Source organism: Panthera leo, chromosome B2 (genome assembly GCF_018350215.1).
Source record: "Panthera leo isolate Ple1 chromosome B2, P.leo_Ple1_pat1.1, whole genome shotgun sequence".
Lineage (NCBI taxonomy): Eukaryota > Metazoa > Chordata > Mammalia > Carnivora > Felidae > Panthera > Panthera leo.
This window is the reverse complement of record NC_056683.1, coordinates 34,484,000-34,509,663: the sequence shown is the minus strand read 5'-3', so window position 1 is coordinate 34,509,663 and position 25,664 is coordinate 34,484,000. Positions and strand designations below refer to the sequence as shown.

General features: G+C 53.2%; 1 protein-coding gene and 2 long non-coding RNA genes across 4 annotated transcripts; 2 read left to right on the top strand and 1 right to left on the bottom strand.

Annotated features, from left to right (window-relative positions):
• Positions 1 to 39: 39 nt before the first annotated feature.
• On the bottom strand, positions 40 to 8,557 carry MAPK13 (mitogen-activated protein kinase 13). The gene is made up of 12 exons (XM_042938569.1): positions 8,352 to 8,557; positions 7,365 to 7,494; positions 6,316 to 6,374; positions 3,293 to 3,401; positions 3,068 to 3,097; positions 2,629 to 2,676; positions 2,398 to 2,512; positions 2,183 to 2,254; positions 1,307 to 1,386; positions 962 to 1,040; positions 675 to 851; positions 40 to 381 (listed from the first exon to the last, which is right to left on the bottom strand). Exons 1-12 carry the CDS (start codon positions 8,468 to 8,470, stop codon positions 299 to 301), a joined length of 1,101 nt encoding a protein of 366 aa, XP_042794503.1. The 5' UTR covers positions 8,471 to 8,557; the 3' UTR covers positions 40 to 298.
• Positions 8,558 to 11,612: 3,055 nt separating this feature from the next.
• LOC122219825 lies at positions 11,613 to 18,727 on the top strand. 2 transcript variants are annotated; one of them, XR_006202566.1, is made up of 3 exons: positions 11,613 to 11,701; positions 12,040 to 12,382; positions 14,405 to 15,855. It is a non-coding gene; the product is annotated as an uncharacterized LOC122219825 (long non-coding RNA). The 2 variants fall into 2 exon arrangements; XR_006202565.1 differs by lacking the exon at positions 11,613 to 11,701 and adding an exon at positions 16,764 to 18,727 and having other exon boundaries at positions 12,078 to 12,382; positions 14,405 to 16,171.
• Positions 18,728 to 19,403: 676 nt separating this feature from the next.
• On the top strand, positions 19,404 to 21,838 carry LOC122218997. The gene is made up of 2 exons (XR_006202209.1): positions 19,404 to 20,261; positions 21,246 to 21,838. It is a non-coding gene; the product is annotated as an uncharacterized LOC122218997 (long non-coding RNA).
• The last annotated feature ends 3,826 nt before the right edge of the window (positions 21,839 to 25,664 follow it).

The window sequence follows — 25,664 nt, the reverse complement described above, 5'->3', positions numbered from 1 at the left end:
TCTGCCCCTCAGCCTGAAAGAAGGACCCCACACATAGGCGATTCTCCAGACTGGCATTTTAATGTGGCTGGTTGTGATCAGAGCTGTTTTCTCCCAGCCAACATCCCTGAATTCTGCATGTACTAGGCCTGTTTCCTACCACAAGGACAAGGGCCCTGTGTCCTCCGCCTGGAAGGCTATAATCCAAGAAGAGCTGAAACTGTAGTAGTGACAAACAGACATCGGTCCCAGGGGCGGTGTCTGGCAGGTGGTGCCGGGTGGTGGTCCCTGGGCTCAGCTAAGGGTGAGGCTGGGCAGGTCACTGCAGCTTCATGCCACACCGGCGCCGTGAGTCCTTCCGGGCAATGGGGCTGAAGTTCACAATCTCCTTGTAGATGTGCTCTGAGAAACACAGGGTGGCCCGAGGTGTGAGGTGTGTGTGTGGGGGGGGGGGGGGGGGGGCGGGTGCCCAGAGCAAAAGAGAGGCCCCCTCCCCGGATGTAACGTGGAGCAGAAGTCAGCTCAGGGAGTAAGAAATGCACACAGGAGACAATATCTGCTCAGAGAGAAGGAGGTGTTGACAGTGATCCAGGAGGGCGGTGGGGCCGCCAGAGGCCACGCATGGAAACCGTGGAGCCAAAGGAGAGAGAGGCTGCAGGCAGAGAGAGGACGAACCCAAGGCCCCCAGCTCTTACGCTTCCATTCATCCACTGTGAGTTTCTCATGTTCTAAGGAGTCATCAAATGGCTGCGGGGCCTCTGTCTCCTCCTCCGGGTCTCGGAAGGGTTCAAAGAAGGGGTGGGCGAGGGCCTGCGAGGCCGTCAGACGCTTGTCCACGTCCAGCTCCAACATCTTCTCTAGCAGGTCTGTGGCTGCAGCGACAGAACACTCATCTCACATCCCAGGCCTGGGAGAGCCCGCCCGCTGGGACAGACGTCAGAGGCCCGTCAGAGACCCGTGGAAGGCAGGGCCCAAGACTCACCCTGGGGGCTGGCCCGTGGGAAGAGCTGAGAGAAATCCTTCTTGGGGCTCTGTGGCAGGGACTGGATGTAGGATTTGGCCTGGAAGACAGAGAAGCACTGAGTAATCCCCATCTGTCAGCCCCTCGGGCTCAGGACTTGGGGTACAGAGCGGGGGGACCCCAGAAATGCCCTGGAACCGGGCTGAAGGCTCAGGTCAAAGCCCAAAGTGGGATGAAGGCAAGAGCATCTGCCAGGGCAAAAAGGAGGCAACGGGGGAGCCCTCCTTCCCAAAGGCCCACAGCCCACGTGACCCCTGGTTAGCCAAGTACACAGCCGAGGCCAGTCTAGACCCATTTGCCACTCACTGCTTTGTCATTCAACTTCTGCACAAACTCTGCACCCGGCACCCCGGTCACTTTCAGGATCTGGGACAGCTGGTCCAGGTCTTGGCAGTGGGTTAAGGCTCCGCCTCACTCGCTGCTGGTAGATCTGAGGCTGCCCTTCCCGCCGCCCTTCCGTCACTCCCACCCAGGCCCCGTGGCAACGAGCCAGGCTCCAGACGTGCCTTCCTTCCGGAGAGGACACAGGTCTCTGGAAGGCTTCCCACCCACCAGGCTGGGTTAAGAGTCCTTCGCCACAAATGTTCCTGGACACGACCCCTTTCCAGCTCCCATCCCGCCCAGCCACCTTCATCCCTCTCTTCATCACCGTCCCCCCTGCCGCACACTGAGTTCGGCAGTGCAGACTCCACATATTCTCCTCCTGCACAGCACACAGGGGCTCAATTAGTATGTGTGATGCCAAAGCATGATGTATTTTCTACATGGTGCCGGAATGACAAGTGGTGCTTTTCATCAGTTCCCTTACCTGCATTTTAAAATTGTTCTAGAGTCAGAGGGCACCCGGGTGGCTCAGTCAGTTAAGCATTTGACTCTTGATTTCAGCTCAGGTCATGATCTTGTGGTTCATGAGCTCAAGCCCTGCATCGGGCTCTGCACTGTCAGTGCAGACAGAGCCTGCTTAGGATTCTCTCTCTCTCTCTGTCTCCCTCTCTGCCCCTCCCCTGTTCTCTCTCTCTGAAAAATAAATAAATAAGCATTAAAAATAAAATAATACAGTTGTTCTAGAGTGAGCACCTACCACTTCTGCAGTAACAACAAAAAAAGAGGGATTAAAGTAATAAAGTGTCTGTTGAAGGAATGAATCCCTGGATGGAGGTGGGCTTTTCCAGCAAAGGATACAATCTTTCCCCTTGAACAGAGTTTTCCCGGTCAGCATCTCTGCCATGATACAGCCCACAGACCAGATGTCCACTGCAGAGGGAGGGAGGAAGCATCACCTGGACCAGCTGACCAGGACCCGGCAGTCAGTCGACCCAAAGGAACTACAACGGCCCTGGAGAAGCTTCCAGAGAAAATCCCCAGCCCCTGCCACCCCCGAGCAGCTGGCCACTGACCAGTCTGGTTGTAGTGCATCCAGCTGAGGATCACCTCAGGGGCCCGGTACCAGCGGGTCACCACATAGCCGGTCATCTCAGCATCTGCGTGCCGGGCCAGCCCAAAATCCAAGATCTATGACTCGCGGGACAGAGGGACAAAGAGTTGCTGCAGACAGTCCTGGAGCAGCTTTTGGGGGCTCCCAGGGGAGAGGGGCCCACCCCAACCCGCCCCAGCCCACGCCCACTCACCTTCAGCTCACAGTCCTCATTTACGGCCAGGTTGCCCGGCTTCAGGTCCTAGATGAGAGGAGAGAGGAAGCACTGGGCCGAGAGGCAGAGATGGGAGCCTGCCCCCCCCTCCCCTCTCTGGGTGTCAGTCTCCTCGTGTGGAAAATGACGGCTGCACCAGGTGTCCTCCTGGGCCCATCTAGCTCTAAGATACTCCTGATTCCTGGAGCCTGAAACAGTTCAAGGCTTGCTTCGTTTGCAGCACCCAGAAAGTTCCCCAGAACACAACGTTCTTCTGAGCAGGCCTTCCTGGGCCAAGGCTGGGGGGGAAATATCCACACGCCAGGTTCCAGAGGACTCTCGCCTCCCCACTCCTTTCCTCCTCCCCGGCTGTGGAGAATCCTTCCATGGTGCGGAGGGTGGAGGGGCCTCTGAGGACCGGAGCGGAGAGAGCACTCACCCTGTGGACGACCCCAGCTGAGTGGATGTACTGTGTGAGAGAGAGGGAGAGAGTGCGAAGGGTGAGTCCGGCACCCGGCTTCCACACCAGGTGGTTCAGGCTGCCTCCAAACCTCCTCTTCCCTGTCACAGGGTGCTCTCCCAGCCCCCAAGTCCTGGTGTTCTCCAAACCTCAGGTGTCAACACCAAGGCGCCCCCCTCGGTCACCTTCCGGGCCCCCACGCACCTTAAGACCCTTGAGCATCTGATACACCAGGTACTGGATCTTGTCCTCACTGAACTCCATCCCCATGATCTTCTGCAGGTCTGTCTGCATGAAGGGCATCACCAGGTAGCTGCAAGGCATGAGAGCTTCTTGACAGTCCCCAGTCCCGCCCAGCCCCAGGCCTGAGATCACAGGAGGTGCAAAGGAGCTGGGGCAGAGCACAGGCCTTAGAGGTGGCCTCCGTGTGCAAGAACCAGCCCCCGCCATAGCCAGCCGGACCTCCACACGGGCCTCCTGGCTTCCGGCCCCCAGCCTGGCCACGGTGGCCACCCAGCTGGCAGAGCTCAGGGTAAGCATTCTAGCTGGAGCGTGCTCAGGAAAACCAAATGGATCTGTGTGCCCTCGCCTTGCCCCCTTCCACGCCCCACAGAAAGCCACAGCTGTGACTTAGAAACATCTGCCAGAGTTCCCCTCTGCTTCTGTTTAAATACTTTTTCCCCCAGAGGGTCATGCCCAGCTGGGAGAACTCCACAAACAACCAAGGATGTGTGCCCTTTCAAGAAGGAAATAATAAAACATTTTATTTTTATTATTATAGAAGGGCAGAAGAAGGAAGAAGGAGTAGCTGAGCCATTGTACCCTCCTGTGGGATTGCAAAACAGGTCAAGGTCAGCAAAATATAGCTGTTGCTCAAGGTAGTAACAGCAACGTCCAGAACAAAATATGATTTAAAAAGGAATATCAAAGGCGTGCCTGGGTGGCTCAGTCAGTTAAGCATCCGACTCTTGCTTTCTACTCAGGTCACGATCTCCCGATTTGTGAGATCGAGCCCTGCATCGGGTTCTGCGCTGACAGCACAGAGCCTGCTTGGGATTCTCTTCCTCTGCTCCTCCCCAGCTTGCTCTCTCTCTCTCTCAAAATAAATAAATAAACTTAAAAACAATTTTTAAAAAGGAATATTAAAAAAAAAAAAAAAGGATGTGATGAAGGCCATCTCTATGAGCCTGTGATTTTCTGAAACTTTCTTTTACCTGATCATCTGCCCTCCCCCATGAGGGACCCTGCTTCATGCACTGTCCCCTCCCTAGTGTTGTCTTTCACCTCTACATGGACCCTGGTTCTTTCTTCTCTGGTGACAAACTTGAAGTCTCACCATGCTAGAACCACCTTCCCTTGACTTGGTTCTTCAAATAACTACCCTTTCTCCCTCCTTCCCTCCCCAGCCAAACTTCTAGAAAGAGTGGACCACACCTCTTGACCCGCTGCCTTAACTTCCAATCCCTTAACAATCTGGTGTCTGCTTCTGCCCCTCCGAAATGGCTCAGATCAAGATCACCAATGACCGCCCTCCTCCCCACACACACACCTGTGGCTCCCTTTCTTCCTGTTGGACCTCTTGCAGTCTGACACCTCCTCAAGATTCTCTGTTGATCTCTTAATCAACAGTATTATACCATGTTCTACCCTAGCCCAGACCTTCCTGGGCTCCAGATGTGTTTGCAACTGCTGATTAAACACTGGAACGTTCATAGGCTCCTCAAAAGTAGTGTCCAAAATGGAGTTCGTTCTTTCTCCCAACGTCTGTTCTTCTTCCACTTTGTATTTCAAGCAGGAGCCTGGCATCTTGACCTATGCCCCCCTCTCCCAGCCACTGCGTCCCAACAGATAGGGCCTTTTGACAGGTCTCAGGTCTGCTCTTTGGCATCCCATCACCTCTGCCTTATTTAGATCAAGGTCTGGGTCTGGGACACTACTCTCCAGGCTCTCTCTCCTGCCACAGTGCACCCCAAAATCTTATCTGACCACATTACCCCAATGTTCAAATCCTCCCTGGACTTGAGGCTGCCTGTGGGATCAAGTGTGGACTCTTCCCTTGACCAAACCAGCCACTGGCCTTCACTAGCCACAGTGAACTTCTCAATATCGCCCCAACAGTCCAGTCTCTTTCATGCACCATGGCCTTTGTCCATGCAGTTCCTTCTGCCCGGGATGCTTTTGGCACCTTTACTGCAGGCAAACATCTACGCACCCTTTGGGGTTGAGTTCGAGCTTCCTCTGTGAAGCCCCCTGAGGCAGCATACAGTCCCCAGCACTTGACCATACATAGAGCACCGACCACACTACTGTGAGTATTCATTTAGAGACTACACCCCACCCTTCCTGGGGGGCTGGTCCACTTTAAATTCCCCACGTTAAGCCCAGCAGCTGGCTTCATTGGAAAAAAAACTCCATTCGGAATCACTGCATTAAATTTAAAACAAAAGCATCCTAACAAAAAGACCTTCAGCTGCATGTGAAATAGGGTCAGTTCAGGGAGCCTGGGTGGCCCAGTCAGTTGAGCATCTATCTGACTCTTGATTTCGGCTCAGGTCATGATCCCACAGTTCGTGAGTTTGAGCCCCGCGTGGGGCTCTACAAGGACAGCATGAAGCCTGCTTGGGATTCTCTCTCTCCTCTCTCTGCCCCTCCTCCTGCTTTTGTTCTCTCTCTCTCTCTCAAAAATAAATAAGTAAACTTAAAGAAAAAAAAGAAAGAAAGATTGGGAAAAAAAGAAAGACTCCATCTTCCCAAAGGTTCCTACGTTTTAGACCAGGCACTGGTCTAAATTTTCTGGTTCTATGTGACTGTCAAACACCCCATCAGCCAGAGGCAGCCAAGCCTTCCCGCTCCTCGCTCCATGCCCAGACCCACACCTGGGACCCCACAGAATGGGGAGGTAAGCCGGTGCAGATCCTGTGAGGACTGGCAATGAGGTCTTGGTGGTATTAAAGCGGGTAGTAAGCGAAGCCAACAAGCAGACAGCTCTGTGTCAGTCAAGGACCCCGCTAAGCCCCTCCCACCTCTTCCTGCCTGCCTTTCTCTCCACCCTTGGCTGGATCCAGACAGAATCCAGACAGAATCACGCATTAGTGGACGGCACAAAGGGACTAGCAGGACAGGAAGCCCCCTACCCAGAAGAGAGAAATCTGGACTCTCCCCCAGCTTGCTCCCGAGGGGCAAGTAAGGCCTGCAGATGCCCCGGAACCCAGTGCAGCCCAACTCACAAGTCATGGAAGCCGCGCAGGGAGGAGGCTGGGGTGAAGACATCCAGGAGCCCGATGACCTGGGGAGAAGGTTGTCAGTGAGGCTGGGCAGCTGCCACAGCCCTCTCTCCCCCCAGCCCCTGGGCCCCAGCCATGCCTATGACCACCGGCCCTTTCCTAATACACCGTCTCCAGCAGGAGGCAGGCTCCTGGCCTTCTCAGAAGCAGTAAAAAGGGCAGAAGAGGAATCCAGGAGCAAGATCACCTGTGGCTGGGGGCCATGCGGAGGGGCTGGCTGAAGAGCAACGGGGCTTAAAACGTGCCCAATGTTTTGAAATCATTATTTTAAATGTTCACCCTCCAACCTAGGTATCCTGTTCCAAAGCCCAGTTGCTAGGCCCAGAGCTGGGTGACCAGCTTTCCCAGCTGCTTCTGTCAGACAAGATGCTCTCATAATTCTGCACTGAGGCCCCAGAGCCTAGGTTCAAATCCCAGCTCTGTCACCGACTAACCATATGACCTCTTAGTCTTTCTGTGCCTCAGTTTCCTCTTCTGTACCTGGGAATAATAGTACTTAACTCTTGTAATACGTGAGGATTAACAAGTCAGTTTCTGCAAAGCTCCGAGAAGAGCACTTGGCACACAGTAGGTGCTCAACTGTCTGTGGTTATTGTTGTTATTATCAGGGCCACGTGTGCAAATACATTAACCAGGATGGGGGGCACCACAGCTCTGAGACCTCAGAACAAATGACAAAGCGCCTCTGTGCCCATGAAACAGTATGTTTGCACCTCCCAAAGCTCCTTTTGCTCCACTGCCAAAACTACCCTTTTCACCCTTCCTGGGAAGTAGGCAGGGCAGGTCCTGGCGCCTCGTTTTAATGAGGTGAGGAACAAGAGTGGGAGGGGCAGGAAGGAGAGTCCCCTTCTCCTGGCCCTGTCCTGAGCTCCCTGCACCCCTCAGGCCGGCGCCCTCCCCCCCTCATCCACACACACAGGGAGGGACCTGGTCAGGACCCCTCCCGGGCTCCCCCTCCCCTTCTCCGGAGCAGCCCCCAGGCCCAGCCCTACATTCTCATGCTGCATGTGCTTCAGCAGGCGCAGCTCTCGGTAGGCCCGCTTGGCAAAGATCTCCGACTGGAAGGGCCGGCTCAGCTTCTTGATGGCCACCTTCTCCCCTGACCGCTTGTCGATGGCGGAGCTGCAGGGCACAGACAGGTGAGCGGGCTGTGGCTTTCCTGCCCAGCAGCCCCCACTCCACATCCCGGGTGGCATCTCCCAGGTCACTCGGGGGAGTCCAGGCCATCCACCACCCCCCCCCCCAAAAAAAATCCCTCCTGGCCAGGGGGCTAGGCTGGGAGGCACAGAGCCCACCCCCCCCCCCCCCCGGGACATGGGGGAGCAGCCTCAGGTACAGTGACAGGTCAGGGGTATCAGAGGGGACCAGCAGTAACTGACAGGGGTGCACTGAGCCTGGCGATACACAAGTTAATGCCAACAGGATCCAGAACCCGGAGGGAAGCTCACTCTTTGCAACTTGGCAAGTCGCTTCTCCCTCTTTGGGCCTCAGTGCGCCCACTTGTAACATCAGGGATTCACCTGGATGAACTCCGGGGTCCCCTATAAGGTTCAAGTCCTGGAGAACCAGACCCAGTCCTAATTCAAGCCACAGAGACCCCGCAAAGTGAGAAAAGTGAGATGGCGCCTGTAGTGGCCTCAGGCCAGCCTCTGCCAGCCTGAGGCTTCTTGCTCATACTCCGCTGCCCAGTCGCCTCCTCCCAGCTCCAAGCGCTCAGCTCAGGAAGAGCCCCTGCGAGGGTCTCCCAAGCCCGCAGGGACTCTGGACCTTGGGGTCCTCGCTCAAGGCGGTTGGGCGAGCGGCGCCGAGGGCCCAGCGGCGGAGGGGACCCCCAAGGCGGGTCTGGGAAGGTGTGCACTGGCCCGGCTTGTCGGGAGGCTCCACCTGCGTCCCCGTGCCTATGCGCCCGCCGCGTGTCCGGCCCGACGCCCCGCGCCCCCCCGCGCCCCCCTGCGGCGCGCAGGCCCGGGGGGTCTCACCACACGGCGCCATAGGCCCCGCTGCCTACGTGCGTCGGCGACACGTAGGTCTTGGGCAGCTCCCAGGCGGTCTTGTTGACGTCCTGCTTGTAGAAGCCCTTTTTCCGGGTGAAGCTCATCCCGGGCACCCAATCTCGGTGGCCCCGGCGCGGCGCCTGCGTTCGCGGCCCGCCGGGCTCCCGGCACCCGGCCCCCGCTCGCGGTCGCGGCCCGGCCCGCCCCGCCGCCAGCTCCTCCCCCGCGCGAGGGCGGGCTCCCGGCTCGCCCAGGTGCGCGGTGCGCGGCCACGCCCGGGCCTGCCCGACGGCCCAGGCGGTGTGGAGTCGCGGCGGGAGACCCAGCCGGGGCGGCAGGTGCGCTGCCCTGCAGGGGCTGCGGGGGACGGTGCAGGGGCGGCGCTGGCGGCCTGGTGGACCCCAGGGCGTCCCGCGTAGGGCGGAGCGGGACACCACAGGGCCCCCTAGGTCCTTCCAGCCCGGGACTCGGCAGGAAGATCTGCCTGGGGCTGGTGAAGACAATTTTGGAAAAGCAAAACCACACCCCACAACTTTTTGATTGTGGAAAGTTTCAAAGATGCACGAAAGTAGAATAGCCCAGTGCTTTCTCACATTTGAACGTGCTCACGAATCCCTTGGGAATTTTATTTTATTAAAATACAGTTTCTGATTCAGTTGATCTGGGGTGGAGCCAAGATTCTGCATTTCTAACCGGCTCCCAGGCTCCGGGGCTCTCTGGACGGCACTTCGTCGGTGAGGTTCTAGTAAACCTGAATGACCCCAATCCTTCAGCTGCAACAATGATATCAACTCTTAGTCAATTTTGTTTTCCATCATTTTGAAGCAAAACTAGGCCTTATATAATTTCACCCATAAATATTTTTTGTATTTCTAAAAGATAAGAACTACTCTTTTAAAAAAAAATGTTGTTATTTTTGAGAGAGACAGAGTGTGTGTGTGTGTGGGGGGGGGGGGAGCTCCAGAGAGAGAAGGAGACACAGAATCCGAATCAGGCTCTCAGCAGGCTCCCAGCTGTCAGCTCAGAGCCAGATGTGGGGCTCGAACCCACGAACCCTGAGATCAGGACCTGAGCTGAAGTCAGAGGCTTAACCATCTGAGCCACCACGTGCCCCTAAAAGTTCAGGACTACTCTTAAAACATAACCACAATATCATTTTTACACTTAAAATTAACAACGGGAATTCTGTAGCATCAACTATCCAGTCCAGGCTCAAATTTCCAGTTGGACAGTTTTTTGTGACTTCCTACTGCCCCATGAGGGCAATGATAAGCCAGGGCCTTCTGCCACCTGTGTCTGGTGGCTCATGAAGCCTGAAGAAGATTCTGTGCTGGAATTAAAGCACGGAGGCCTCCCAGGAAGCGGGGGTGGCGGGGTGGGCAGAGAATAACCACAAGAGGTCCACATGCCTGACTTATCTTAAACTGCACTGGCCTGGGGAAGGGGTGGGGACCTCTCCCTCCATGTTGTCAAAGGGAGAGAGGGTGTCTTGGAGAAGGAAAGCAACTTGCTTGTGGCCTACAGCAAGCTGGGGGTCCTCACTAGGGAGTCTGCAGGCCCCAAATCCTGTGCCACGCTCCCTCCCACAGAGTTGTGCAAGTTATGCAGCATCGGGCACGGTCTGGAAAACCACCGCAGGGTGAGGACCGTGCAGAGATCCCACAGAAGTGCCCAACAGGCATTGCAGGTAAGGAATCTGCCTTATTCATGTCCGGCACACGGTAGGAGATCGAAAACTGTAGTGAGAATGAAACGGAATGGAAAAATCAGCCCATTTGAAGTGAAAAGATATTTACTGAACACTTGTGTTTGCCATGTGCCGGTCATTATTCTAAGTGTTTTACGTAGACAACTCCCTTAACCCTGGTAAGAGGTCTGTGAGTCAGTACGATTATTATCCTCATGATAGAGATGAGGAACCCGAGGTACAGAGAGGTTAAGTAACTCGCTGAAGGTTGCACAGCCGGCAAGGGGCAGAGCTGGGTTGAAGAAGTGAGCACAGGGGCACCTGGTCAAGTGGCCCCTTCTTGATTTCCGGTCAGGTCATGATCTCACGAGTTCGTGGCTTCGGGCCCCACATCAGGCTCTGTGCTGACAGAAGAGATCCTGCTTGGGATTCTTCCTCTCTCTGCCCCTCCCTGGCTTGAGCTGTGTCTCTCAAAATGAATCAATAAAAAGTTAAAAAAAAAAAAGAAAAGAAAGAAGTGAGCTCTGGTTCTAGAGGCTATGTTCTCAGCTCCAAGTCTATGCAGCGTCTCGGGGTTGAGAGGCCTTGCTTCTTAAAGGAGATGGTCTGCATTCCAAATCATCCCCCTCACTCACATCGTGAGGACATGTCGACTGATCAAACCACGTCTTCCTCCGCACATCCCGTACTAGGGTGTCCGACATATTCCCCACCCTCCCTGCCCCATCCTCTGCTCTGGCCCTGAGACCCTGTGGGAGGAAAAGGGAAGGGGCTGTGTGCCTGGGAGGGCTGCCAGGGGAAGGCACCCTGACTCTGAGGCTGGGGTGACGTCCTGGAAGCCAGAGTTCAGGACTGGGCGCAGGCAAGACAGAATTGTCCGGGGGACTGAGATTTCCTTCTGGGTTGAGGATCCAGTTCCCCAGGGTGGGGACAAGGCTTCTGACTCTCCCGTCTGTGTCATCACCTGAGCGTGGCAGAGGTGAGCCCAGAAAGGTGAGGAACACCGGGGCTCCTGCCCAGGTGGGCACAACCCCATGAGGGCGTGAGCTGGCCACTCAGGCTGTGGCTCTGGGTGCCTCTGAAGCAATGGTCAGGAAGTGACTCAGGCCTCAGACTGATGACACTGACCCCTGCCCCCTCGGGCCCCAGCTGGGCCTGTGTTTACTCAGCAGCCGGGCGGCCTCGGACAGAAATGCCTTGGAAGATCCAGTCTGGGAAGTCACACGTGGGAGAGCAGTCACAGGGGGTGACTGAGGACGTCCTGGGTGCTCCCTCCTGCCGCCCCAGGGCTCTCTTCTCTTTCAGCCCCAAGACCCCCCTGCTCTTCTCCTCCCAGATGCTTGGCCCTGTGTTGTCATGTTAGTTTCTGCCTTCTCGAGGCCGAGGCAAGGGCGTTAGGAAAACAACTTTGGAACGTGACCTGGCTTTCCACCCTGACTCTGCACTACCAGCTGTGTGGCCCTGGGCAGAGCCACCGCCCCTGTCTGGGTCTCAGTGCCCTCCTTGTAAAGCAGAAGTGAAAGGAAAGCAGGGCAAACATATCTGAAGAGTCCTGGGAGTGTATCATCCCACGTGCCCGACCAGGTGGGGACCGTCGGCGCCTCCAGCCAGAGATCACTCGAAACATACCTGGGAGTGAACAAGCCAGGTCTGTTACTCGTCACAGCGAGGAACATACACCAGGGGAACCACGGGGTGTCTTGGTAGCAGGGTGCTGGAAAGGACTCGCTATAATGTTTGGGTTTGTGTTGGGCGATTGGTGGAGGGTTTCGGGAAGCAGGACTTTGATCTGGATTAGAGGCTGTCGGGAAGTGGAGGTGACTCTGTGATTGGGGATCTTACATCTTACCTCGGAGGAGGGCCAGCTAGAAAGAGGAGAGAACTTGGTCACCGGTAGAGAAGTCGTCTTTACTCGGATTAGCTTCCCCGGGGGATGTTTGGTCGTTTTTGTGGCCTGGACGCTATTCACGTTTTGTCTGTTTTCAGACGTGATTCCGGAGTGCTCTTGTGTTTGTCTCGGTCCCTCACGGTGGCGGATGGCCCTGTCCGTGTTCAGCGGGAGCCACACCAGGCCCTGGCTGGGCCAGGCAGCTCCCGGATGTCACGGCTGCTTTGCTTTGTCAGGATGCTATCGTTCCCCCTAGGACAGATGGAGAGACCGGGGCACCTCTTGGCCAGAGTCCCACAAGACCAAGAAGGTGGTGGATGGGGTCTTCAAACCTGTTGTCCTGCTCCAGAGTCTGCATGTTTCACCACCAACTAGGCGGCCCAACACCAGACAAGCACCTGTGCAGTGACTGTCGCTGTAGTGTGGTCTCCCGGTGACGCTGTGAGCCTCCGGAGGGCAGGGGCGTGGGTTTTGGGGGGATTGGTGACCGGTTTCTTAGAATGGAGACAAAGCCTCATGGGACATTGAGGCTGGCTGCCCGTGTCCCCTATCCTGGCCACCCTGACTCCATCTTGCCTCAGGCACACGGCCACTCAAATACTAGAGCCCCCTCTGTCCCAAACACAGGGCCGATGACTCAAACCCTCACCACAGCTGGCCAGGAGACCTCTACGAAATGAGAAACCATGATGGGCCTGGGGCTCCTGCCGGGATGAAACAGCAAGGGGCCCCCAGAGCTCTGGTTCCAGCTTTGGGAGATTCCCCTGCTCCTTAGGGACTTCCAAAACTCCACGAAACAATCAAAATGGAGACAAAGTAGGGAATTGCAGAGGGAAGGCCACGCTTGGGGGCTGCCCTGAGGCTTGTTAGCTTAGCTAGCCTTGGACAAGTTAGCCTCTCTGAGCCTCAGTTTCCTCATCTGTAAAACGGGGCTGGTAACAAGACCCACCTCACGGGACGTCACGAGGACTAAAAGAGATGCTGGGAGAAGTGTCTAATTCAGTGGCTGGCACATGGTAGGTGGCCCTCCAGAGGCTCCTTCCCCAGTGTCATCCAGCTTTGCCTCCCGTTGCCAGACCCACACTGCTCCACCCCAGCCCCCACCCCCTGCCCCAGAAGCCACTCCCTAGGTGGCTTCTGCTCCCATCCTACTCCCTTATCATGCTTTTATTACTTTTAAGTGTTCATTTATTTTTGAGAGAGAGAGAGAGGGAGGGAGAGGCAGAGAGAGAGGGAGACAGAGCTGACAGCAGAGAGCCCAACTCGGGGCTTGAACTCATTAACCATGAGATAATGACCTGAGCAGAAGTCGGACCCTTAACTGAGCCACCCAGGCTCCGCCTTTGATTATCTTTTAATGTTTGTATTTAAATTCCAGTTAGTTAACATACGTTGTACTACTAGTTTTAGGTGTAAAATATAGTGATTCAGCAGTTCCATACAACACCCAGGGCTCAGCACAAGTGGCCTCCTTAACCCCCATCACCTGTTTCACCCATCCCCCCACCCACCTGCCCTCTGGAAACCATCAATTTGTTCTCTGTAGTTGAGAGTCTGTTTCTTGGTCCCCGCCCCCTCCCTCTTCTTTTTAACCCAGCCCCAGGACACAATGGCCCATCCACTCAATGTTTACTGCCTGCCAGATCCAGGTTCTGGGCACGTGGCCAAAAAGTAACATATAAAGAGCCCCCCCCCCCCCCCCCCCCCCGCTCCGTGGCGTGGAGCTGACATTCTAGGGGGGAAGCAGAGGGAAAACCAATGAACAAATTCTAGCCTTAGGTTGAACCACATGAAACTGCTGATATTTGACCATTTCATGGGATTCAAGCAAATGTAATGTCAGATAGCGGTAAGCACTGTGAAGAAAATACTGCCGAGTAAGGATACAAAGAAGGACGGTGGTGCTCTTTCGGGCAGGGAGTCAGGGAAGGTCCGTCTGAGGAGGCGATAGGTGAGCAACACCTGAATGTACGGAGGAGTGAGCTGTGCACATCTCCCGCCTGCCTTTGAAACTTTTCCCCTGTGCTCCCCCATCTGGCGCTACCCTGGCCACGCCCTTCCCTCAGCGTCCCTGAAGGTGGGTGAGACCAGCTCACAACACCTGGGAGCAGCCCACTGGCCCCATCTGGGTACTGGGCCATCTTCCCCAGCACCTCTTCCTCTTCTGGGGGGCTGGGCCCACTCAGGGCCTGAGCAGAACATCCATCTCAAGAACAGGACATCGGTTCCCCCTTCTCACTGGTGCCCCTCAACTGAATGAGCCTTTTTCCCAGCCACCTTTGCTCTGCCGTGGTCCCCTCCCTGCCCTCAGTTTTAGCACCCCCTGGTGGAGTGCGGGGTTAGGGACAGCTCTGCTGGAGTGGCACCTCCCAGCTGGCCTTCTTGGGACCCGGAAGGTGAACTTCCCCTCCTTACACCATACACCTCTCCACTCGACCCCAACACCTGTCTCTCTTTATCCAGCCTGCACCCTTGACCCAATCCTGTGAAGATGTGGCCTGGGGCCAGCCTGGTGAGACACTCCAGGGATGCCGAGGACACTTCTCCATTTGATCTGCGTTGTCCTTTGTGGTGCTCATCGTAATCTCAATTAATCTGCACTGTCCTCCATTGAAATGTCTGCCTCCACCACCAGACAAATGAGTCCTTGGGTCGGCAGTATCTTGGTCACTGCTGAGCCCCTGGCCCTGTGCCTACTCCACAGTAAGTGCTCAGTAAACACCTAGTGAATGAACGAACCAAAGATTTTCATCTCTTGCGGGTTCAAGAGGCAATGACCGGAACGTGGTTTGAAGACCCAAAAGGTGGAAGTGAGGAAGCAACAGAAGAGGGACCCTGCTTGAAATCAGGTCCCCCATGAAGTGTCTGGAACGTGTGGTCTCTGTTTGGTTGGACATGCTCTATCCTGAAGGGATTTTGGGTCTACACTGTGAATTTCACTGCTCTCTGAGGCAAGGCCTAGGGGCTCTATGCTTGTGTGACCCTCCAGCTCCTACATGTGGTGGTAAAAGGCTTTTGATTAAGAACCAGGGTACACAACCTGACCTTGGGGACCTCTTCTGTCACCAACAATCTGCACCAAACTTCCATTGTAAAGCAGTCCCCCCACCCCCTACGGTCTTCACTGCTCCCACTGACCCTGTCGGGAAGCCAGACCCTCTACCCTTTGGAATTGCCCTTCCTTCCTGATCTTGAAAGTTCAGCTCTAAGCTCACCTCTTCCAGGGGGTGTTCAAGAGTGAACTCTAGACCTGCTTGCCTCCGTACCCCACTGTATACCCTTCCTACCCCCGTGACCCTGGCTTCCCCGCACCGCACACACCCAGGCTTTGTGATGACCACAGTGTCTTTGGGTATACTCCTGGGAGCCAGTGGAGAGGTCGACAAGGACCAGGAGGCAGACCAAGGGTTTGAATCCTGGGTCAACACTTACAGGCTGTTTGACCTTGAGTGGGTGAATGCATGTCTCTGAGCTTCCTCATCGGTAAGATTGGAGAGCAACGCCCACTTAGCCAGGACATGCAGGAGGATTTGATGAGACTCTGGTTTCCTGTTTGCTCCCTCTCATCCTTCAGGACTGCTCACATGTCCCCTCCTCTGAGTGTCCTCCTTGACCCCATTGCAAGCCATGCCCCACCTGCTTTCCCGGCCTCATTTTCCTTGAAGACCTTCTATAGCTCTCAATTCACTCGTTTATTATCCGCCTGCCTCCGCTGGAACATCAGGGTTAGGGAATAGGGGTTTTGATGATTTTGCCCATTGCTGAATCCCAAGGTCCTAGAATAGTGCCCTGCATACAGTCGCTGGCTGAATGGCGGGTACGTAGTGGGGGTTTTCAGCAGAAGCTGCTATTACGACTGTGCAACTCTGTCTTCTTTGTTTGCAACTGACAGGTTGGCCGAACTTACCTTCGGGCCTGGGGCAGTCCCAGCTCGACGATCTGCCAAACTGGGGTAATGGGGTCACCGTCCTGCCTGGGTCCCTGTGTGCCCTGCTTTGGGCAGAGGAGTCTGTGTGCCCTGGAGGCCATCTCGACAACCTGCCCTTCCAGGGCAGAGGCCACTGGGCCCGCCTGCTCCACCCCTTCTGTGTAAACATCCAACACTAGGACACATGAATCATCTCCAGGAAACCCACAACCCTTGTCAGGGTCAAAGAAAGCCAGATAAGACGAGTAGGACTACCCGCCATGACAGAAGTTTGGGCTCTGGTTCCAGTTCTGCTTCTTTGGGTACTTCAGCTTTCTATTTTTTGTACTTAACAAATATTGATAGAGCGCGAATTACTTGCCAAAAACTGTTCCAAGAGCTTTATCCATATGTAACTCATTCGGTCCCCTTAAGAACCTTAAGAGATGGGTTAATAATAACCTCCATTTTGTATATGAAAAACATGAGGCACAGAGAGGCAAAGTGACTCACCCAAGGTCACACAGCTGGTAAGGAACAGAGCCAAGAGTCAAGTCTGGGGCCGTCTCAACCGTCCGCGCTGGTAACCACTGTGCTGAACTGCACTGGACAGCGCCCCTGAAGGCCCAGCCTTTGCCTTTTAGGAATCTGAATTTACAATCCCAGATGGCGTCTCCGTTGTTTGGCCACGCACTTATCTTCCTAAAGGTTCCGTTTGGCTTCCCTAAACAAGAATCTCCTTTCCTATCCTCCCTATCTAATCCCTGAATCTCCCTTGTTTCTAGAAGGAAACGGCCAGTGGTGTGCTAGAAAACTGGCACGGGGTGGAGGTGGGAGGAGGGGAGGAGGGGGGAGCCCCAGTGCCTAGCGCTTACTGATTTGTGGCATAATCCTTCCATCACGGCCAAATTCAAGCCACCGACCTGATGTCGCCGAACATGGAGTCGAGAAGAGGTGCTCGACGTCAGCTGTCGAGAGCCACAACCAGCGGGCCCCAGCGCTGTCGGCAAAGATGCGGCAACAGGGGTAGGTGGGATGCGCGGCACGAACCCCCAGCTGGGCCGCTGGGCCCAGGGACTGCGCTGCTCCCTGGCCTGTGCCTCCCAGGCCCTCCCGGGACCCTCGCACTTCGGTGAGGCCGCCCTCCCTCGCCCAGGGCGGGATCTGGCTTCGGTCGCCCGCCGAGCAGACTGTGCACCAGCGGGCCAGCGGCCCAGCGCAGGTGTGACCGGCAGCCCAGCTGTGGTTGGTCCTCCTGGTTACAGCAGCCTTTCCTCCGCGACACTCCCCACCCCTGGTAGCTCCCTCTTGCCTCCGGGGGAAAAAGTTAATACTCCTTAGCCTGTTGGACAAAGCTTGCCGTCATCCGGGCCCTGCCTTTCTGGCTAATTGGATCCTCCACGGCGTCGGGGCGCAGACGACGTGCCTTACTCATCCCTGGCACCATACCCTTGCCTGAGCTGTTGCCTTCCTGGAATGCCAATCTTTCTGGAATGCCCATCTTCTGCTTCTCCAAGGGTGGGGAGGGACCCTCGTGCCTCAAGGCCTGGCTCAGTAGCACTTCCTGGGGCTGGCTTTGCCTGGCCGCTCCTACCCAAGTGCGTTCTCCTCCTCTGACTCCTGTAGGACACAGCAGGCCGTGAGAACTTGAACTGTCAGTTGACATTCAAACCAGACTAAACTGCCTGTCTTGAGGCTATGAGTGTTTTATTTCTCTCTGTCCTCCGAACCTACTGAGCAATGTGTCGTAAAGCCTTAATCCATTCCACTGAATTTTACCGAGCGCCTATCAGGACGGTGAAGATACACGGACAAATGTCACAGCCTCTGTCCTCAAGAAACTCATACCCTCGTGAAGGAGGCAGAGCAAAACAGGAAATGAGAACACACTGTCACCTGCAGGTGGGAATGTAAATTGGTACAAGCTTTTAGGAGAACGTTGAACAACCCCTTAGATGTAAGGGGTGAAAACGTGAGCCTCCTTTATCCTGGGGATTCCGTAGCTGTCAATTTAGTCGACATAAAACGGACAAGGGGGCACATACTTATCAGTGTTGTTTATCATCTGTAGCAATAAAGAGAACTTTCCAGCATCGTGAGAAAAAAAGGAAAAAAGGGCCTGGACGGATTGTTCCAGATTTGCAGAGTGGGTGTGCATTATTCCCATATGTGATTTTTTACTTGTGCTATATATGTATCTGTAAAAATATCAAACTGGATCACGCTGCAACTTCCCTTTTCACTCAAGATTGGTGGCGAGGTCTGCCCATGTTGATTCAGACTAGCTCGAGATTTCTCAACCTCGGCACCAGCGACACTTGGGGCCTGGTAATTCTTTTTTTTGGCGGGGGGTGGGGGGGAATGGGGGCGCTGTCCAGCGCATCATAGCAGAGCCCTGGCATCTACCCACTAGATGCCAGCAGCTCACCCCTCACCCCCAAGTTGCGACAACCAAAAATGCCTCCGGACCCTGCCCCACGTCAGACAGACAAAACCTGGGAGGAGGCAGAGAGTCCTTCTAGTACATTTGCTCTCACCGCTGTGTAGGATTTTGTCGTAGGAACATACCGCCGCTTATTTTAAGCAATCTCTACACCCAACGTGGGGCTCGAACTCACAACCCCGAGATCAAGAGTCGCACGTTCCACCGACGGAGCCAGCCAGGCGCCCCCCCGCCCCGTTTGTCTGTTTTTTTCTATTACACATAATGCTGAGTGAAGAGGCCCCAGTATTCATTTCCTTGAGCCCAGTGGGGAAGTTTCTCCAGAACAATGACCTAGAAGCGGATGCGGAGTTATAAGGTATATATGCAGCTTCTACCCTTGCTAAGTCCTGCCAAACTTCTTCCAACCAGTGCAAGTTTTACTCACAGCCTTGGTGTAGTCGAATGCATTAGCCTTTTCCTTTATGATTTCTGGGGTTTGTGACATGCTTCGAAAGCCCTTCTCCGTTCAGATCTTTGGTTTGTCTGGAAGTGATTACAGCTAATGGAGGAAAGTAACTGTCCAGTTGTCTCGACACCATTTACTGACACAGATGACTGACTGACATGTGTCACCTCCGTAGAATGTGTTTTTACAGATTTAGAAAATCTTCTAGAAGTTAAACCACCCTGTCAACAGCTCTTATTTCTGGGAAGTGGGATAATGGACGCCAGGTAGCTGCATTTAAAATTTTGTCAACAGGGGCACCTGGGCGGCTCAGGCGGTTAAGCGTCTGACTGCTGATTTCGGCTCAGGTCATGATCTCACACGGTTCGTGGGACCAAGCCCCGCGTCGGGCTCCTCGTGCCAGCACGGAGCCTGCCTGGGATTCTCTCTCCCTCTCTCTCTGTCCCTCTCGTGCTCACACACTCCCCCACCCTCATAAATAAAAAAAATAAACGGAAAAAAAACAAAAAATGGTCAACAGGGAAACAGGTTTCGTGGTCACAAAAGAATAGTGGTAGTTAGAAAAAGTCGTGTGTGCGACTGGTGTGCTTGGTGCAAGTTACAGAAACAGCTGGAGGGGTCACGTGACTGGAGGCTGGGGGGAGGCCCCGCGCGTGCGCGCTGGGGTGTTTCCTAACTGGGGAGCGGGTGGGACTCGTCCGCGGCAGAACAGCCTCCAGATGGGAACACGCCTCGCCGCAAGCATCTGTCAGCAGTCATTACCAGGTAGTCACTGCCTCTGGCACTGGACGGAGCTGCGGGTGTGGGTTTTCGGTACGGGGCCCATGGCCTGTGTCATATCCCAGCCATGGCCGAGGGGAAACGGGTCTTCGTGTCGCGGCAGCGGATGCTGGCTTTACACCTCACAGCCGGAAACAGATGACTGCATTGGCAGCCCTGCCCGCCGGGTGGAGCCCGCTAACGAGGTCGGGGACACACAGGCCTAGGACTCCCATGAGAAAGTCGCACAGCGTCGGCCGCGCGCCCGGGAGGGGGAGCAAGAGGTGCACCCGGCCCAGAAACGGCCACCAGCAATGAGCCCTCAGACGTGCTGTTCTTGGGGTGCCAGGGGAGTGGTACTGTCGTCGCCCGCGACTGTCTTCTTCCCCATTAGTATGTCAGCTCCAAGAGGGCACGACTCTGACTTTTAGTCTTTCTCGTGTTCCCAGTGCCTGACCCAAAAGATGTCTGTGAAATTGAACGAGGGTGCGAGATACCACGATGACTTCCAACTTCCCCTTCTTTCTCCCTGATATTTTCATTTGAAGGTGGCAGATGGATGGGGAAACAGTAGGAAGTATCTGGATCATGGCCATCAGCCACCTTCAATCATCTTTTGATTCTTGTTCCAATTCATTAAACTGCGGTGCCTCCGACTCGAGTCATACAGCAAGATGCAGCCAAGAGAATCAGAGTCCATTTATCCTGAAACTTGGCCGTTCCTGAGCTGGAAACTTCCACACCGCACCGTTTCTTAGGGCAGGTGATCTGTGCATATTTAGTATCTTTCTTTTGATGGTCTTTGCTCGGAAAGACTGTTGATTATACAAACGGGAAGCAGAGGACAAGATGATTTGCAAGCGATTAAAAGATGATAGTCATTCAGTGACGCAGTCAGTAAAGATCGGCCGCCTGTTGTGTGTCAGGCACCATGCTAGGTGATGGGACACAGTCGCAAATAAGATGGCTTGCGCCCTTGAGGACGTACAGCCCCGAACTAACATTTATTGAGCGTTTAATGTATGCCATTGAGCATTTAACGTGCCTTAACTCATTTTATCCTCACCACAACCCTCTGAGGTAGGTTCCGAAAGATGAAGTAATTTACTCAAGATCGTACCACTTGGAGATAGAGGGGCTGGGCCTCGGACCCACGCAGACTGTTTCCAGAGCCTGTGTCCTTGACCTTTGCAGGTTTTTGCTCTCGAGCGGGTGATACAAACATCAGGCCGTGACAAAACATGGCCAGGGCCACCACAGATCAATGCAGACCCGCACAAGCGGCACCCGGAAGGGACCGCTAATCCAAGCTGGGGGATGGCCAGGGAAGGTTTGCGGAGGGAGTGGTATGGATAGCCAGCCTGGAGGAGTGAAGAACGAGGCAGGGGGTTCTGCACAGAGGGAACGCCATGCACAAAGACCAGAGGAGACAAGGCTTAAAACACATGGTGGCATTCTACATGGTGGCATTCTACGAAGAGTACCGCCTTAGCAAGGGAGGGAGAAGTGACAGCTGGGGACAGAAGCACTGAAGGGGGGCACAGGTAGCTGCATGCAGCTCGTCCTCAGACCCACTTCTCTCCCGAGGGCTGGAGGTACCTTTCCATCCCAGGTGAGCAAGAAGGCAAGGGAGAGGGGACTGGGGCCTGGGAGACGCCCACGGTGCCCTGAGTGAGGTGAGGCACCAAGTGCCCGGCTGTGGCTGCCGTGGACACTGGTGTCCTTTTCACTCCTCTCCTCTTTTCAGCCAGCAAGTCCTTAGGGAAACTATGCAGAAGGAATACAGTTTTGATTTTCTTTCGGAAACCAGGAGGGGCGTGTCTAATGTCAATGCTGCACAACTGTGGAGCTGGGAGTCCTTCAATGGCGATTTTTGATTTTTGAATCCAGCGTCAGCAGTCACGTGACTCGGGATGAGGCTCTGAGACAGTACTTGTAGAGACTATACAAGTAAGGATATCAATTGCTTAGCATGCAGGAGGGGTCAGTAACTGCTTTTTAGCAGGGAAGGCGGGGAACCGACAGGGGAGAAGAGGAAGTCAGATCATCGACATGGAGGTTTCGCTGCTTAAGGCTCTACAGCCCTTGAGTCATTTCTATGTCAGCCGTTCTCAAAGGGTGACCTTTGGAAGCCGTTGCATTTTTGGTTGTTGCAACGACCAGAGCTTTCTGATACGTAGCGCACAGGAGGCATCCTGCAGGGTGAGATTCTCAACGGGAATTGCTTCATATGACAAAATACATCCTGCCGGACATTCACAGGGGTGGAAAAACCTATTTATGGTTATCTGAGCCTAGGCTGTAACTTGACTTTATGTGTAAAACACAGGCTCGTTGGTTTTTCTGTTTGGTGGTTTTTTGTGTATGTACTTAAAATTTCCAGGATCACAACTGAGTATATGAAAAAAGATTATACTTGTTTCATTTGAAATTTTACCAACAGTTGTCCCCCAATTTCAGAAAGTCACATGACCGACAGCAGTCCATCATGGCATTTGAGTTGCCAAGACAACACGACACAGTGGTCACATTCAACACGATTCTAGGTTTAGGAGCAAGTACCTAACTGCTTCCGTATGTCTTTTATTTACTTATTTATTTATATATTTATTTTCTTTTTAAAAATTTTATTTTTGGAGAGAGAGAGACAGAGCGTGAGCAGGGGAGGGTTCGAGAGAGAGGGAGACACAGAATCCGAAGCAGGCTCCAGGCCCTGAGCTGTCAGCCCAGAGCCCGACGCGGGGGCTTGAACTCATGAGCCGTGAGATCGTGACATGAGCCTAAGTCAGAAGCTTCACTGACTGAGCCACCCAGGTGCCCCTGCTTCAGTATGTCTCTTATGTGGTTATGCTTGAGCATTAGCATGTTGAAGTGTATCTTTTTTTCTGTATCCATCATTTATATTAGATCGTTCTATCTGCTTTGAAATCGTGTGTGTGTGTGTGTGTGTGCGCGTTGTCTATGAATTTCACTTCAGGATCATCAAAAGAATGTCTCAAGACATTAGTTATGCAAAAGCATGTTGGATCTGATAAAGAATTGAGAGCCACTGTTCTTTGCCAAGGGGCCAGGTTGGCCCTGTGGTTTTACATCGTCTTTGTGCCCACCGTCAAACGACACTCAAAAGGTGGTGGTGTTTATATATTTTCTTCATTGCAAAATTGGACTTAAGGTTACTTCCTTACTTAATTGCTTAATGACTTCTACATGAAGCACATTCTCCTAACTGAACGAATCAAGAAGTTTTGCAGTACAACAGTGTCCTGCTGGCGATGGGTACTCAGGCCACAGCCTCTGGCCTCAATAATAGGAGTTTTCCAGAAACCTCCCTGGAGCTAGGCCCTGGACTATCTCGTCCAGGGAGCTCTCCTCCCAGGTGGCTTCAGAAGCTCACACTGGAGGGGCGCCCGGATGGCTCGGTCAGTTAAGCACTGACTTCTGCTCAGGTCATGATCTCGCGGTTCGTGGGTTCAAGCCCCACGTCGGGCTCTGTGCTCACAGCTCAGAACCTGGAGCCTGCTTTGGATTCTGTGTCTCCTCTCTCTCTGCCCCTCACCACTCCCCCTCAAAAATAAAATAAACATAAAAAAAAAAAAAAAAGAAAAGCTCACACTGTGGGGAGGACACTCTCACACTCACTCTAATAGAACAGCCTCAATGCCCAAGGTCAGTTCAAGAGAGATGCAAACTAACCAGTATCTTGAGTGTCCACAGCATACTGGGCACAGAGGTTTGTTATTTTGTTCATTTACAAATCATCAGTCACCTGAAAACTAAAAGCTATTATCCCAGCATCACATACCTGACAAAAGCTTGAGTCAGGATTTGAACCTGAGATTTATGGCTTCAAAACCCAGTATTGCTTTCCACTGTAACCCACACCTGCCTAAGAAAATCTTGCAGTCGTACCCCAGTTTAATTAATACATTTTCTGGCTGTGGCAATGGCCCAAAAGCTTCTGAACAAAGAGTAATTGTATCCACTCGACACCCACTTCCTTTTTCTTTTTTTGAGAAATGGAATAGCCTTAATCCAGTATCAAGCATACCTTCTTCTGAACTGTCCTTTTCTCCAAAAAAGATCTACTCCAGTTTTTAAAAAGCCCTTTCCTACATTGAGAATAGGTTAGTAGGTGTTAACCTTCAATTATTTCTTCAAGAAAAGGGTCTTTGTGGGGCGCCTGGGTGGCTGAGTCGGTTAAGTGTCCGACTTTGGCTCAGGTTGTGATCTCATGGTTCATGGGTTGGAGCCCTGCATTGGGCTCTCTGCTGTCAGCACGGAGCCCACTTTGGATCCTCCCTCTCCCTCTCTCTGCCCCTCCTCTGCTCATTCTCTCTCTCAAAAATAAAGAAAGAAAAAAGGAAAGGCTCTTTGTTATTCTGCAAGACTAGAGGTGTCCCAGCTTTATTATTATTTATTTTTGTTTGTTTTGTTTTAAAGTAAGCTCCAAGTATGGGGCGCCTGGGTGGCTCAGTCGGTTAAGTGTCCGACTTCAGCTCAGGTCATGATCTCACAGTTCGTGAGTTCGAGCCCCGCGTTGAGCCCTGTGCTGACAGCTCGGAGCCTGGAGCCTGTTTCACATTGTGTCTCCCTCTCTCTCTGCCCCTCCCCCGCTTATACTCTCTCTCTCTCTCTCTCTCAAAAATAAATAAAACATTTAAAAAAAAATAAAGCAAGCTCCAAGCCCAATTTGGGGCTTTGACTCACAGCCCCAGATCAAAGAGCCACATGATCTACTGACTTAGCCAGTCAGGTTCCCCGAGGTGTCTCAGCGTTAGACCAGTGGTTCTTAACCAGGGATGATTTTGCACCAGGGGACATTTGGCAATGTCCGGAGACATTTCTGGCTGTCATAACTGAGAGAGAAGGGAGTATGCATGCGACTGTCATGATGTGAGCAGAACTCAGGGATGCTGTTTGACAACCTACAATGCGCAGGTCTGCCTCGACAAGTAACAATGTGACCCCGGATGCCAACAGTGTCAAAAACTGAAAAATCCTGCTTCAGATCCCCCCCGATACACTCTTCTACTAGGAAAGAAACTACCCAAGGCTCTCAGCTGGGGGCAGAATCCGGCTACACAGGAGTGGTTGTGTTATGCTTGTCAAGAGGCCCCATAGCTGGGTGCAGCCCCTTTCCACCCTGTGTTCTCCTGTCTTGGAAAGTTGGGCTCTGACCCTGGCAAAACTGAAATTGGGGGATGGTTCTCCGGGTCTCACACACACACACACACACACACACACACACACACGATATCTTTCTTCTGTTTGCCACTTACCTTCTCTCGCTCCTGATATATCCTGCACATGTACCCGTCTCCATATATGGTTTTCCACTGTAAGATGGCCGTGTTATTCAAGTTCTCATTGGCAGAAATGTCAATATTTTGCTATCGCAAAGAACAAGACCCCGAGTGACCTTTTATTTTTTCATTCGTGCACTTGTGAGAAGTGTGTTAAGTCCAAAGGATATGTTAAGACATATCTGTATTATTAAAAAGGTCTTCATTTGCATATTTGGTAGCTAAGTCCTCGTAGCTATCAGATCGTACAGAGAAGTGAAGGTCATCACACAAGCACATTCAACTAGTTAACGGACTACTTAGAAAATCTGTCCCTTTTTGCTTCATAAGCATCTGGACCCAGAGTGTCTATCCTACCCATTCTAGTCTTCTGTTAGTCTATAATTACGTTGTACGCATATGACCAATGACACAAATATAAGGCAGATTAACTGCAGCAAGTAAATCTTGCAAAAGATTTTGCAAAAAAGATTTGATAAACTTGATAACGCTCGAAAACTGCTTAGATCTCAAAAATGTGGATCTGGCGGACTCCGACCGGCCAATAAAAAGGGAAAAGTAATAAAGTGATCACCAAGAGAGACTTAGAAAAAAGAACAATGTATCCAAAGATTGAGGTCTTTAGGAAAACTGAGGAAGCCTCAAATATTCTTGCCCAAACTCCCCCTCTGATTGTGCTGCAAAAATCAAAATGGGAAGGATACCGCAGGCTGTTAAAGACGGTGTCACGTGAGAAACATTTTGTTCTTTGTTCATGACAAAACCCTATCTGAAATTATGAATATGCTTTTACAATTCTGCTCAGTTTTCATGATCGTCCCAAACAGACTTCCCCTGTCCTCCAATCCCCACCACGTACTGGG